This window comes from Teleopsis dalmanni, chromosome X (assembly GCF_002237135.1).
Source record: "Teleopsis dalmanni isolate 2A chromosome X, ASM223713v2, whole genome shotgun sequence".
Lineage (NCBI taxonomy): Eukaryota > Metazoa > Arthropoda > Insecta > Diptera > Diopsidae > Teleopsis > Teleopsis dalmanni.
Window position 1 is genome coordinate 13,233,792 of NC_051848.1, and position 16,524 is coordinate 13,250,315.

The following is a 16,524-nucleotide window of genomic DNA, read 5'->3' on the forward strand; positions in this document are numbered from 1 at the left end:
TTCTGTTATATTAGCAGTTGAACTTCATTTTTGATTCAAGTGGAATATAAAGTGAAATATTAGTTGTTACCACATAAACAGTTAGCACCTCTTGTTGCAGATATTTATGCATAGACTTAGCCAGAGTGCTAAGGAACTACAAATGCTACCCGACTTAACACAGCTCAATAATCGGAAAGATTTAAACATTTAAATAGTGACACTCCAATAAGTCAAATGCGCTTCTGATTTCTTGCTGGCCGAAATAACTGAAATTCTTTTTAGTACTATGAGAACGATATTTCAGATATACCATCCCTCTTACCTAATTTAAAGCCCACATACTTTATCAATGTTTTGACATAGAAAAGCGTATCGACTTTACTTTATATTTCCTTAATTATTGTCTTTTATCTAAGATATGTTAATAGCAGTAGAGCAGCAGCAATGCATAGAAGCTCCATTTAATAGTGAACCCTCGTAAGTTCTTTTGAAATATGTCACTGTGCCTCAAGAATATTAAGGTGCACAACAACACAATTAGCGTAAATATGAAGGTGAATGCAAATTTCAAAACGAAAACGAAACTGAAATTAAAAAATATAAGTTCTTCTTTCCAACAATCCATGTACCCGTAACCTCTTATTAGCATGACTATTGAGTGCCACACAATGCTATTCGTCACGCTAGGCGTCAGGCGGACCAACAAGCAACTTGCGATATGAGTCTTGAAAGAGGCCGATGCCAATGCGGCGAGCATATGCACTCGCAACTGTGGCCATGCAGTTTTTTGGTTCTATCTGCGTTCAGCGCTACACTTGAGCGGGGAGACATAGATGAAAGGAATGCAACGCTTTACGCAGTGCGCCACACTGATGATATCAGGAGCTAAACCTTTGTTTTTCTCTCCACAAGACGTTCATTAATCAAAGGAAAGAATAGTTTTCAATGCCATTTTACGCATAAACGCGGTGTTCGCAAGTTTTGATCATGCCGGTCGTGTTCTTTTTTGCTCTATATGTGTTTCTAATCACTGCAAGTGCTTTCCACTTCAGTGAATAAGGACATTTCCTAGTTATCTATAAATATTTAAGAATTTCTTTGACAATATACATAAATTAGCTTGTACGGACTGTATTTTTAAAGGGAAATACATGAGCATTTTTAAAAAATAGATACTGTAAGAATATCGGATATAGTACCGTAGATATATGTCTGTTTTAGTTATTTTAGTTTTAGTTATTGTCTCAAATGGTTAAATATACTTACTGCTGTACTTCTTTCTTAGTGGAGCATAGAGAATCAAATGATTCCTATGCTATGGTGACTTTGCAATAGTCAAAAGTTGATATTGTAAATAATCAGGTACTTACTGATCAAATTAATGTAATGATTACACTGACCCATACAAGTCAACACACAATATCCAGTTCTGCTAGTTAAAGAGTTCAAAAACACGGTAAGGAAAATTAATGATGTTTTGATTTGTGGAAATCTTTTTATAAGAATGTCTTACGCAAAACATTCCTAATCCTATATAAAGTTAAAAAGTTATTCACAGAAACCAAAAAAAAATAACATTTACGTATATCATGCAAATAGAATCATATTCATCTAAGTATTAAATATAATTATGATTATTAAATTTATTCTATAACGGATTCGTATAAGTGCCTAGAATCATTCGGTTATTGAAGAAACCATATTTTCAACCTCAATCGATGCTATTCAAAACATAGCTTTATGGTACATAGTTTATTTTTCAATATAGTATGTACTTCGTATAGATTCTGTTCTTCATATAAAAGCACACACACAACGGAAAAATATGTACTGACGGATCGTGTTTCGGTTACGTATAGAATTTGTTAAGATTTTGGGAGAACGGAGAGGAGAGAAGTTTTGCACATAAAATTCAAATAAATCTTACTTACAAATAGTATAAATATTCACATATAATCAAATAATCACACCATTAAGTATTCTAATGAAGAAATTAAAGAAAATAAAAAAAAACTTTGGCTGACAAATTATGTCAGTTTTACAATGGTTTGCAATGGCCGTCAGCACCCTTTCTCCTGACTTCCGCCAAAAACCCTCCCAATATATCTCTCCCTTTATTTCGAAAAGTGGGACTCTGATCCCTCTATCATCTCTCTCTATAACCGCGGCTCTCGTGACTCTAGTCACAGACTGTACCCTCTTTATTTACATGCATACTTAATTGCTTAGATAAACCTAGCCCGCTAACTTTTAAGCCTCTAGTTCCAATCTCTCTCCCTTTATTACTGGAATGAAGTTTACACAATGCTGTGGAAATTTTCTCCATTCAATCTCAAAAGGTGGTTTTAGTGGGTTCAAGTCTCGTACTCGTAGTTCGTGGATTTCTTCTAGTGTTAGGATCAGGTTTGTACTGACAATCCCGTTAAGCTGACTTTTCTTAAATGATCGATTCCCGATACTTTCTTGGCAGAACATATATGCATGTAGAAATATATACTGTATATGGACATACCTCAAACACAATCTGAAGGCAACACATTTCTTTAATTTTCGATTTTAATTTCTTTAGTCAAAATAAAACATGACAAATCATGAAAAATAAGATTGTTGTTTACTGTCTAAAAACATATCGATTGTGACCGTTTAATTGTAGACTTTTTTTCACAACAACGTTCACAAGCAGGATCTCCATCAACTTCTTGGCGAACCCAGTTGATAAAATAAGTTTTATTTATTACCGCATGAATCTTCTTATTAGATATGTTATGTCTCTTATTTCGTTTATGGAAAAGATGACACAAACAACGGAAAATAGAGAATCTACTTGAGTGACGAACTCTAGCAGATTTGGTGGAAAGCTCTTTATAAGCAATACTTGTGATTTTTTTGGCACTTTCAGAGATAACTTCTTCATGTATATAATTAAATTCGTCCTCGGAATGATTTTGACATATGCTATTACTTCGTTTTGTTTGCATTTTAAGCTGGTCAGCTGGAGTTATTACACTTGAAGTGACTGGGTTTTCCTTTCTCTCTCTACTGGCAAGACTTAAGCTTGAAGCAGTAACTGGAGTAGTTGTAATGTCAATGTTCGATTCTGTGCTAATCCTATCATTGAAATCTATTATTTCATTTGTTAGATGTTGTCTATGAATAACCCTGTTGAAGTCACTCCTGTCAAGTGAGTTTATACTAGAGGTTTTGATTACTTCACTGTAGTTTGGCGTAAGGCATATTTTAGAGTTTTCCTTCGACTTAGCTCCAGTAGAGACTGTACCCTTAGAGACCCTTACCTCTTTAGGCGATTTCTTCTAAATTTAAAAATAAAAAAATTGGTTATATGTATGAAGTTATGAAGTTATTAGTTATTAGTACTAACCTCAACATCATTTAAGGGTGCATCTAATTTCGATTCTATATGTACAATCATATCTGCAGTATAGAAATTTTCATTTGATGAATCATGAACATGCTCGAAGTTATCTTTCGATTTATAACAGGGCGGGTTGCTTGTTTTCGCCTCACTTAATATTTCTTCATCGGCATCTATATTTGCTGGGACTCGCATGTAATTAACTTCTTCAAAACTATCATCAAACGTAAGAGGTGGATCCCCATTCAGTTCAACATTTGCTAAACCGTTTGAAGTTTCCACATTTCTGCTTTTTGGAAAATTTTTATCTGAAGATTTATATGATGACCCTGTTTCAGGTGAGATGGAGTTTCGCTTACTTAAAAGACTTGCTTTCTTCATTTCATTCTTTTTTTGATACGCTCCTCGAAATAACTGTTTACTGCGGACTTGGTATTTGTTTTAAACTCCAATGGTAATACTTCGGTTGTTACGAACAGACTGAAAGATTCAAAAAATTTTCTTACTTTTAAAGTGTTGCTTAAAAAAATAATCTTACTTTAGATTTAATTTTTCCTAATAGCATAGGCTATTAAATAGGCGTACTAAATAATTTTGAAAGACTGAATTTTTAGCTACTATGAATTTCTACAAATTCTACTTTTCTTGATTTTAACAAATTTTTGAAAGTTTTGAAACAAAATCAAACATTTTAATTTTCGTTTGGGATTTCTCAAACTAAGTAAATGATATCTTTATCATGGCTACAAGATTAACTAGTGAAAACACGTTTATTCAGAAAATTTTTTGACTGCTCCAATAGATGGATGTACGGATGTGTAACTTACAGCAAAGCCTCAAATACTCAAATAAAGCAATTACAGATAGCACAAAATCTGGCTTTAAGAAGACTAATTAAGATTCCTTGGTATACTAGAACAACAGAGATGCATAGAGATCTAAGAATCGACTCAGTGAAAAAGTATATCAAGGACAGAGTCCTAAAATTATTCACAAAAATTGTCCACCTCAGGACGCTCAGGAAGATATGTTGATCTACGGTCCTTCATCAGTTAGAGAATAAATAAATGATAATGTTTCAAGTATGGCTAAAGTTTAGTGTGGGGTAGGGATAAGCCCCCCAGCCACAACAGAGTAAAAGTGCGCAATAGCACTAACTCAAATCACTACAACAACAAAAGATGGATGTTACAGATTTCGTTGGAGGTGTGAGAAATATTTTTTTAGCTGATGTGAACAAGGATTTTTATGTGTCTATATTTTTCAGTTTTGAGCTATCTACGCCCTTCTTTGGTTTTTATCTTTCTAAGTGTTAACATTCATTCTCAATTTTCAATCGTTTTTTTTCTGTTGCACTATTAAGCTCTGGAACTGGTGTTACAAAAATATTTGGACGGGTACTCAACATTTATAAGTCTCAACATTTGTGCTCTGAGATGTCTCGAATCAAGAAACAAGTAAATAAGAAATAAAGAGTAAAGAATAAAGAATTTCTTCATTTCAAAGTTTAAAGCTTCTAAACTTAATTCCAAATTACTTGCACAATATATTTTTGTTCCACAGGTTCAATATCCTGCTTATGTGACAGGATTATGCATATTTTTAGATTATCAATTATTTTATATGGAGACATTGTGCAATAACCTCGAAGGAGTAATTTAGCGTTTGGATGATTTTGATTTCAAATCATTTTCATATAAAAAAAATTATTGCACATGCAAAATTTAGATAAATGGTATGTATTAAACCATATTCCATCTGAGATCTCTTAGTTGATGTTTTATTCTTTTCTTTTGTAGTTGTTTTTTTAAGAGCTATACTTATAAATATGCTATTTATTTAATCATTTTTATAGTCGATCTAATATCTAACGAAATAATATATATGTGCCAAAACAGAGAGTTGGATTAAATTTGTGCGTAACTTCATTTGACCATCTAGTCATACAGGCCTCACTAATGATTTATGTGACATATTTAGTCACATTTTATACGATGGATTTTTATACTTTGGATTTAAAAAACAAAGAATTTGAGAAAATATTATTGCGATTATCTACCAATCTTTATTATATATATACAGGTACCTAAAAATATGCTTTACTGTGTGAACAGTAAACGTGTGAACATACAGTAGTCGACAATATACATAGGTGTTCTTAGATGAAGGGGAAGTCATAATAATGCATATGTGACCATAATGTACTTTAAAGCAAACGGTTGCCCATTTACTTATATGGAAAAATGCATATGACGCACGTGTATCCCCAAGGAATCATGAATCGATAAATTCCGATTGTTTGCAAATACTTGTTTGTTTGTCAGACGTTTTTACAAAAGCAAGAAGAAAAAAACCGATGATAATAACTTTGGTGATAATCATAGTGCTGTAAGCTCATGCATGTCCACGCACATTTTAAACAACATCAAATTTATGTAGGAACGATCTTTCTTTTCTCAAACATGAAGATTTTTGACGTTTGACATGATAGACGTTTGAAATGATTAATACCTTTTTTTTGGGTTTTACGACTAAATGGAAAACGGAAAAGTACATGTGAATAATTAAGGTGAATACTTTGAAAAACACTACAGCCATTTTTAATCGCAAGTATTTTTTTATATATTCTATATACATAAATAATACCCACTCAATATAGTCTTTACTGTAATAGTTAACATAGTAATAGCAAAAACATAGAAATATAAAGACATGTAATTTGCCTCTGTTAAAAAAATCATGAATTCTGAAAAGGTACACGCAATGGGAAAAACATGTCTGTTCAAACGTATAAACAATCGAACTTATTATTTTATGTATGATCAATGCTATTTTGTTAGTGAAGTCAGCAATCAAACCAATAGCGAACATGTTGTATTTTGCTTGGACAAAATCATATAGAAAAAACTCTAATATCAGAGCAAATGCACACATAGCTTCTAGCTCATGCGTATGTAAGTTTCTTGGTAAATTTTTTCTACTCTTCTTTTTATTGCACACTTACTAAATATATATGTGCATGGGTAGGTGAGACAATATTTTTGAATGTGATGCTTGGATTTTGTTTGTGTGCTTTTTTTTTCTTAAAATATATGACTGGCTTCGTGTGCATGAAATGCACAAGTCTTCCAAATTATTTAAAATTTGATTTTTGCTGAAATTTTATACTAGCTTCATACTAAAATATGATGTTTGCCTATGACATGATGCGAAAACACCGGAGTAGCGCAACCACAGTTGTTATTAGTGTAAATGCTCTTAATATATTTGGCTGTCCAGACTCGGCTATGCCATACAGTAACACTAGTTTCATGAAGAGTATTCATAAACACCATATTATACAATAATTGATTATGCTTTATATATTAAGTTTTTATTATTATATTCTTATATTAAATACAATAGAATTATTAACTAAATTTTATTACTTAAATTATATAGAATACAACTATAAATCTTAGATAACTAATTATACATTAACTTAAATTAACTAGAACTATTAACTATATTTAATTGCATATTACTTATAACTGTTTAAAATGAGTTTATTTATTTAGGGTGAATATTATTTATTGTTAATTTTTCTAATCATTCATAAATATTATTAGACTAATATTTTTACATAAATATAAATTTTTACAATTTTTATAATTTACTTTTAAATTTTGCATTATCTTGGCTACTTTTTAGTAGCCACTTTGAGTTCTTATATAATAGAACTTTTATTAAGAAGTCCAACAAACTTTCGCGATGGCTACCGCACATCGGCTCCTCAAACCAATTTTCGCTTTGTACATTTTTTTCCATTTCTTCTTTTATGCTATTTATTATAATTTTTTTAATGCCATTTACATAATAATACTTTTCAAATATTTTTTTAAAAATTTCAAAATGTAAAACGCACATTTTATAGAGATCGTCAGAAAGATTTTTTAGTAAAAGGTGATCACCTTTTACTTTCTTTTTCAAAAAAGAATACCATTTAAATGGTATTAAAGAAATCTTAGCAAACACTATAAAAAAAAGAAATAAAAAAGTTTATAACAATAATTGATTTAAGGATCCGATTTACGGGTGCCACAATGAAATTTTGTTAAAAAACTTTTCAATAAAAGTGCTAAATCAAACTGGGTACTTAAAAAAAATAGTGTAAAATTTAACAATAAATTAAAGAAATTGTAAATATTTGAACTTCTGTGTAAAACATTAACTTAATTATATTAATTAATACTTTCAATAAGTTATATCAAATTAATTTTTATTTTTAATAACTTTATGATATCTTCAATGCTATTTAAATGGCAGTACTGAGGGTTTTTTAAACCTAAAAAGTTGTTAATATAGTGCAAAATTTACCAGCATATTAAAAACAATTGCAAAAATTTGAATTTTAATAAAAAATATACTATTTATAAATGTTTAGAAAAATTAGCAATGAAACAAAAATATTCACCCTAAATAAATAAACTCATTTTAAACAGTTATAAGTAATATGCAATTAAATATAGTTAATAGTTCTAGTTAATTTAAGTTAATGTATAATTAGTTATCTAAGATTTATAGTTGTATTCTATATAATTTAAGTAATAAAATTTAGTTAATAATTCTATTGTATTTAATATAAGAATATAATAATAAAAACTTAATATATAAAGCATAATCAATTATTGTATAATATGGTGTTTATGAATACTCTTCATGAAACTAGTGTTACTGTATGGCATAGCCGAGTCTGGACAGCCAAATATATTAAGAGCATTTACACTAATAACAACTGTGGTTGCGCTACTCCGGTGTTTTCGCATCATGTCATAGGCAAACATCATATTTTAGTATGAAGCTAGTATAAAATTTCAGCAAAAATCAAATTTTAAATAATTTGGAAGACTTGTGCATTTCATGCACACGAAGCCAGTCATATATTTTAAGAAAAAAAAGCACACAAACAAAATCCAAGCATCACATTCAAAAATATTGTCTCACCTACCCATGCACATATATATTTAGTAAGTGTGCAATAAAAAGAAGAGTAGAAAAAATTTACCAAGAAACTTACATACGCATGAGCTAGAAGCTATGTGTGCATTTGCTCTGATATTAGAGTTTTTTCTATATGATTTTGTCCAAGCAAAATACAACATGTTCGCTATTGGTTTGATTGCTGACTTCACTAACAAAATAGCATTGATCATACATAAAATAATAAGTTCGATTGTTTATACGTTTGAACAGACATGTTTTTCCCATTGCGTGTACCTTTTCAGAATTCATGATTTTTTTAACAGAGGCAAATTACATGTCTTTATATTTCTATGTTTTTGGTAATAGTATTACTGTTGTCACTGTCACTTTAATTGTATTTTATATTATTATACTACACAAAAACGTGTATTTCTATAATTTGCTATTAATTATCATTACTTTTTCACTATTAATTTAATAATTTAATTAATAAATAATTATTTAATTATTTAATAAGAGTCTTATGGCTTAAATTTGCTTAGAATAAAATGTAAAGCATATTTTCAGGTGCACGACTTCTGTTACACTCGCGTTTGGATTACAAATGCTTACCCCTTTGAACGAAATTATTTAACTTGGTTACCGTTTAAATTAATTCACTTTAAAACTACTGCATTTATGAACACAACAACAACAACAACATCATTAGCTGAAATAATAAAACGACATAATAACGACATTGACTGACGACGACCGCCAAAAACTTAACATTGAGTGCGGTATTAATTCTATACAACGAAGTTTAGCGTTTGCTATTTATAGAGTTTTATATCTTTTTATTAAATTATTTCATGTTTATGATTATTTTTTTAATGTTTGCCATTGACAAGTGTTGTTATTACAGTTTTTGTTGTTAAATTTCTTTGCGTTGTAAAAAAGTGAAAGAGTTAAATTTCTTGTATGTTGGAATGCAAACAGACTTCCTTCAACTGAAGTTGTTTGAAAATGCAAAACTCAACGAACCGTTGCCGAATTTTAGGGCGCGTTGCTATTAACTGCAAAGAGTTAAGGTTTCCTCAGTGTCAAGGGGGACATATTTTTTATTCAAACTCATATGAAACCAAAAAAACTTCGATTATTTTTCCTATCGTTGATTATTGTTATTTATAATTAGTTCTGATTTACATTGCTTTGCAATACAAAAATAAGTAAATAACGTCAAAAACAGCCTAAACAACTAAACAACTAAACAACTAAAAAAAAATGAAATCGAAAATAACGAAATTCGTGGATATGTTCGTTTCTATATTTGCATACGTAGGAAGGACACACAAGCATGTTTTTGTCATTAATTTTATTATTTCGTCTAATGACAATAATCAAAGCTTCATCAAGAAAAACATTAAAATAAGCACCGTTACAGTATACTTAGCACCAAGCATAGCCAGCGGTTTGCCCATTAGCGAATAGCCACAATGTGCCGCATTGTCTATTGTTGGGGTGAGTAATATACTTCATAACAGTACTCCTTTCCTTACCTGTGTTAAATAATAATAATTTATGTGCACTTAAATAAAATATCTGCAGAAGTACATACCTTCATGCATACTAACATAGTCATAATTAACATAATATTGACATTGGAAGTGTACTTCAAAAAAATGAAAAAAACAATTCTCCACTGAAATAGAAAGTTTGTACTTTGTAACCAAATAAACATTAAATAATCAAAGTGACTTGTGGCAATAATTATGTTATGTATATATTATGTATTGGATCCTTCAGTATGAATTTACCGAGAATCAAACAATATTCACAACAATTACAGATGATTCTGTAAACTGTGCCCAACTTTTTAGAAGAATAAAGTTGAAGAATATAAATTGGACATTCGCTACAGTTGTTATCATCACTTTTGTCTCAAATATAAATTTCTGAAAAAGTGCAGTGAAAGGACTTGATTTCAGAGTAATATTGGTTAAGTGGGATGATATATATGATTCATAATTGATATTTATACTAACTTTTTACTACTTCTTCCTTTAAACATACGAATAACGTAATGCTTGTAAAGTTCGCTGTATATTCATTATACCTTAGAATGTAATTACTTACTTTACGCATTTAGAAATACACAATACTCGAGGATGTCATAAACATTCCGACCGTCTATCATTGGTGGCTTTGATCTTCCAACCCCCCATATTGATAAAGTTCTGTTCGTTTAAAGTTATATATTCGATAAAGGCTCGTTTATTACTTTTCCACAACTTTGATTAGTGCTCAACAACACGTACTTATTTTCAATCTACTGTGAGCACTGCTATAAAATGGCACCTCTTGTGAAAATATCTTTTACATATGTACGTTGTTCACCCATCCATTTAATTTATTTGTCTCCTATATATCTAAAAACACTTTATAGTCATTTTTAATATTTATTTACTGTTTTCTAGACTTTATAGACTTGTTTAGTATTTACTAGTGTAAAGGATAGATAGAGCAGATAGATAGATAGAGAGTGTTTAAAGTAGGATAGAGCAGGTTGGAATAAATTATGAGACTAGTATATATTTTATTTAAATTTCATTCACAAACCACTTAAGATTTTATATGAAAACAATTAGAAGCGCAGTTAATTAATAATAATTACAACAACAACATTTTATTATATTTTTTAATTAATTACAACTTTTTTGCTAATCGTACAACTATTTCGGGAGCATTACTAAGTTGCTTTCCAACAGTAGAATTTGGAAATACTCGATAGTGTTTATATGTATATACGTACGTACGTAATTGTTGGAGAATAAGTCCCAGCTTTAAAAGTATGAAACTGACACATTAGAATCAATGATTTCGCGTGTTTTAACTGAACGAGCCAAAATTGTGCAAAATTAACATTATTCAAATTAAAAAATTAAAGTGTTTTTAATACTTTTCAATTTCAATTTCTCATAATAATATCAATTATGACTTTTTCTTTAATCAAAATTAATTTCATATAATAATAATAATAAATATTATATAGAATTTTCGAATAGCAAAGAAAGAAAGAAAGGACAAACACAAAAATTTATTTTTAATTTTATTGAAATTTTGACTGACCATACAACGCTGTTCCGAGTATTGCCAAGTATTCATCATCAGTGGTCTTAGGAAATAATCGAATTTTAATTAGTTTATAGTTTGTACATAATTTGTTTGGACTGCAAGTGTCAGGCTTAGAACTCGTTCAGAAGACGGCAAAAACGTTTAAGCAGTTGAGAGCAATAGCACAAAATAGAAACCAGTGAAAAACTTTTGTAGACTTCTTAAGCTCCTAATGGAGTGTGGAAATAATAATAATAATAATAATATTAATATAATAAATATAATAATAACAATAATAAATAACAATAATAATAATAATAATAATAATAATAATAATAATAATAATAATAATAATAATAATAATAATAATAATAATAATAATAATAATAATTTAAGAATTTATTTATATATATTAATTTATCATTTATTACTCTCTATTTTGATAATAATAAAAGTTTGAAAATTGCGACTGAATTACCAAGTTTTTAAAATACTGCAAGAATACCAAAATATCATAATGGCATCATTTATCGTAACAATTACAGGTTAATTTAGTGACTATAGTAACAATAGCATAAACAGCACAAATCTCTTGGCGTATAAAAAGAATTTTCCACAACCTAAGTAAAGAGTTATAAGATCGGCAGCATATAACAATAATGCAATTTGTGTGAATTATAGATTTAAAACAATTTTCAAATACTCAAAATATTCGAAAAAAATTGTTAACATAACGTATAGTACGTTTCATAAAAAAGCGAAATCAAAATCGAAAACGAAAACGAAACAAATAAAAATATTTCATTTCTTGGCCGATTGACAATTTCAGACTTCTTTAGATTTCTTTAATTGCATTAATATGTTAAGTTTACCAAAGTAAAGAAAAATAAAAATAATAAAAATAAATATCAAGGACATCTGGTGAAGTCAAATCGAATGAAATAATTTTGACTTTGATTTTAGTAAACAAAGTCTCAAAAGCAAGTCATGACTCAAAATAGCACTAATACGACCGTCACGTGGAAACAAAGGCAAGAACGATTTGCTTGCATACCATACAACACCTACCAAAGCCGCTAAACACAAGAAAACAACAAGACAACAACAAGACAACATTAAGCCACGGCCAACAAGTTCAAGTTCAAAGCTTTCCGCTTTAGTGTGTTGCGCACAATGACGTAGCCAAACACAAATATGTTGGGCACACATCACAGCTGCAAATGCTTCTGAAAAACACTATTTCAGCCCCCTTACAATCGGTCGAAATGCGACTCGACGTTGCACTAACTCCAAAAAATGAACTGATTAAAATTTTCGTTTCGTTTTGTTTCGTTTCTTTTGCCTTGCTTTTATGTGACACACGATTTTTCATTGACAGATTGGACGGACGGACATTCCACTAAGCAGTTATGAAGTTTATTTGCTACGCTTAATTAACACATACGCGACCGTTTAACATTGCTGGTAAACGGTATATGTTACATATTGACATGTACAATCAACGGACAGTTTGAGGTCTCCACTTTTTTAATTTATGAACTTCTATTTATTCTGTGCTTGCCATAGCTACTTGGTATGTCAAAGATACATATGTACATATGTACATATGTATATGAATCAATGTTTCCTCAAACTAATTTCTTTTTTTTTTTTGCAAAACTTTTATTATAAATAAATTCTGTTCCTTCAACGATTTTCACAATTCTTTGATAAAAAAATTCTCAACGTTTTTCTGTTCCTCTTACTTTTGGGCGTTATAAGTTAAAAACGGGTAGTTACATCTAATACTAGCATTTGCAGATTCTGCTGTGCTGAGGAAGGGTCTATGAAACATCTGAGCAACAACTGTGATGCACTAGGCAACAGAAGAAACAAAATTTTAGGTACATACAAACCACAGCATGAAGACTTTCGAAAACTCCCTCCCAAGGAGCTGCTTCGATTCCACGAGATACTAAATGTCTTAATACAAAGGGGTGCACAACATAACGAGCTGGTCGCAGCGCATAGGGGCCTTAGCCTAACCCGACACCTTCCAACACCATTGGCCATTGACCATACATCTGATACTTCTCTTTTTGCTTAACATATTGCAGATAAGCTTAATATTTATATAAAATTTTATAAGATAAGTGAAATCTCAAGAAAGTATACTAGATTTTTCAACTTTAATAAGATAAAGGAAAGAATATTGCTTTCTATAAAGTGATTTTTTATCACAATCAACTGACAAAAAATTATACGTTTACTTACATTCTGGAAAACTTTATATACATCACGTTATTGGGTTTATTTGGTATATCACCAAAGTGGTGGACAAAGAAGACCAGTTTTTTTCTGAACAGTCACTACATTTTTCAAGAAATGACAAAATACTAGATTAATATTTCAAACCATAAGCCTAATATTAACATCCATTTCACACGAAAAACTGACATACCGAAACTTTGGAAAGTTATATATAAAGTTAGTTATAAAAAAAATTCTTATGAAATGAGAAAAATAAATTGAATGAACTTAGTTCATCTGCAAATTAATGTTGAAATAGCACTAAATTAAATATTTTAAATGGATCACATACGATTATAATTTAAAACAATTCTTAAAAAAATAAAACTTCAATATTAAAATTGCCGGTAAACTCTATATTTTTTGATATTAGGGTAGGTTATACCGGTGATCCCCAGTGGACCCACTTAGGCCTATTGGCCCATTGTGATGCCGTATATAAATAATAAAATCCTCAGGGTTTAAAACCACCTAGAACCTTTTGCGAAGCATAGAATGCTATTTAAACCCAGATCCTGTAACTGGTCCAGGTCCTCAAGGAAGGGGGCTCCTAAAATACTAAATCGCCGACGTGCATGAGCTGGACAAAAACACAAAAGATGAGATGCGCTCTCATCGTCCTCCCCACAGCTACGACAGATTTGGTTGAAAGGAAGACCTAGTCTTTTAGCATGGTTCTCTAGTTCACAGTGTCCTGTAGTCAATCCTACCAGAAGACCAATGTCTTTGCGGGACATCTCAATTAGAGTTTTCGATTTTCTTTTATCGGAAAATGGCCAGATTGCATACAGATCTCTACATACCGTTGAGTCTTTTTTGTGATATTACAAGGGTATTACTTACTATAAGCTACCGACTACCCAAATGAGTGATTGAAATCTCTACTATCAGCAATTAATGCGGTTAAAGCAATTAACCAACAAAAAAAAATTAGATCGAAATTCATTAGAAAGAAAAATGCTGAATTTCTTTAAAGCAAGGCGGCACACGCCTTTCAGAACTCAATAAAAATTAAAAGATCTTGGCGGGGAAATTTCAATGTATCTATGTAACTAGTAGAACGTCTTAATATTGTATCGCTACATTATTAATTGTTCCAGTTTGTGTAACATGTTGTGTACTATGTTTGACCTATAGAAAATACATAATAATGAATAATAATAATATATAATATTTTATAATAATATATTAAATATATATAATTTAATATTAATATTATAGTAAATATTATTAACATGATTTTAAAATATTAATAATAATATATTATATATATAACAATTTATAAAAAATAAATCTAATATATTTGTGATATGAAAATCCGTAAAATTTTTTTGGTCAGATCAGATATTTCCCATTTTTACCACATCTTACCTTTTTAATAATATACAATGTACATACTTGTACAATCACAGTATTAAAATGTAATAATTGCCTGATGACAGTGCTTATTGAGGACAGTATGTAACGATCTGCTTTCGTCTTCCGTCTTCCGAAGTGTTGAAGGCCTCCTTTAACTGTTGCCTTTCTAAAATTGACCAAGACTGACAGTACGAAGAGAATATTTTAACAAACTTGCGAAGTTGCAAATTCACAATGCAACATTGCCGCCTGTAAGAATAATTTACATGCTTTTACACATGCTTTAATGTGGCACAAGTTGCAAGTTGACAGCCTGGTTAGGTTTCTTTCCATTGATTTCTTGTAATTGTGTTGTTATTGCTTTCTGTTTCAACTTCATTTAATGAACTCTACAAGGTTAAATATGTGAACCGGGCGTTATTGTTGTTTTTGCTCCCTACTCCCGCTTCCTTTTAGGCATGTGTAAATTTAGCTCACTCAAATATACAAAAGTTTCCATTGTGTATATTTTTTATATAAACTGTTCTGTACGTGGTTAATATGAAAGCTTAAGTAAATATGTCGCCGGTATGTGTTCGAAAGTGTAAGTAAATATGTATGTCGCCGGTATGCGTTTATGAGTGTAAGTGGGTTTATGCGCCTGCAGTTCTTGTGTCGTACCAAGTCTGTTCAGAGCTGAGCTGTTGCTTTTCATACTTTATCAGACATAAAAGTCATAAAAAAGTTTTATCAGTAATCGGTACTGTTAACGCAAGTACTAATTATAATTTTGTTTTTGTTTTTCTTTTATTCTGTTATAAGTACACCAGTCAACATGGTTTTTGATATTCAGTAATATAAACAATTTATGTTATATATAAATCACACAATTTTTATTTTATGTACAGATGTACAAACACATGTATAAAAATCATGTTGTGTATAAATAAAAAAAACAATTCTTGAAGTTATTTTAATTAAATAATTACTTAAGATAAACATTTTTTACGGAAAGCCTATTTATGTTTGTTTATCTTCCAACTTCAGTTGATGCAAGTATATATATTTAAGTGCAATCGTGACAAAAAACAATATGTTCCTCGTGCTGAAATTTAACCAGTTCAGACTAAGATATATGTAGATATGTACTTCAAATATGGAAGAGGCATGTATAAAAAATATAAAGCAGCTCTTATTAGTATTAGTGTACATCATATTATATAAATATTAACATAAATGGAAGTTATGTTCCAAAATCTCCACTTCCTGTATTCGTCACTATTAATATTTCCTATATTGTGGTACTGCTATTAATTTTTGTGTCAGGGACCTGGTAGGGAGCAATTTCTTAACTTTTTTTTGCATGATAACATTATAACAAAATTTCTTTAATAAGATATTATCATTATAAGTTCTGATCGGTGACTTAATTGCTTGCAATAATACTATTACTAATACTATTTTTAAGGCTACAGATCTTAAAAGAT

The 16,524-nt window shown here is 30.0% G+C and overlaps 1 protein-coding gene across 3 annotated transcripts; it reads right to left on the bottom strand.

Annotated features, from left to right (window-relative positions):
• Window positions 1-2,531: 2,531 nt before the first annotated feature.
• Window positions 2,532-4,030, bottom strand: LOC119689178. Of its 3 annotated transcripts, none has more exons than XM_038103951.1 (3): window positions 3,894-4,030; window positions 3,362-3,835; window positions 2,532-3,290 (listed from the first exon to the last, which is right to left on the bottom strand). In XM_038103951.1, exons 2-3 carry the CDS (start codon window positions 3,734-3,736, stop codon window positions 2,601-2,603), a joined length of 1,065 nt encoding a protein of 354 aa, XP_037959879.1. In that variant the 5' UTR covers window positions 3,737-3,835; window positions 3,894-4,030; the 3' UTR covers window positions 2,532-2,600. The 3 variants fall into 3 exon arrangements, with proteins under 3 accessions (XP_037959879.1, XP_037959880.1, XP_037959878.1); XM_038103950.1 differs by having other exon boundaries at window positions 2,534-3,293; XM_038103952.1 differs by lacking the exon at window positions 3,894-4,030 and having other exon boundaries at window positions 2,533-3,293; window positions 3,362-3,781.
• Window positions 4,031-16,524: the final 12,494 nt, after the last annotated feature.

Excerpts from the sequence above, each read along its gene's own strand:
- LOC119689178 (XM_038103952.1), bottom strand. The coding sequence starts at position 3,736 with ATGAAGAAAGCAAGTCTTTTAAGTAAGCGAAACTCCATCTCACCTGAA. Across the intron at positions 3,294-3,361 it reads CACCCTTAAATGATGTTGAG|AAGAAATCGCCTAAAGAGGT; the intron begins GTTAGTACTAAT and ends TTTTAAATTTAG.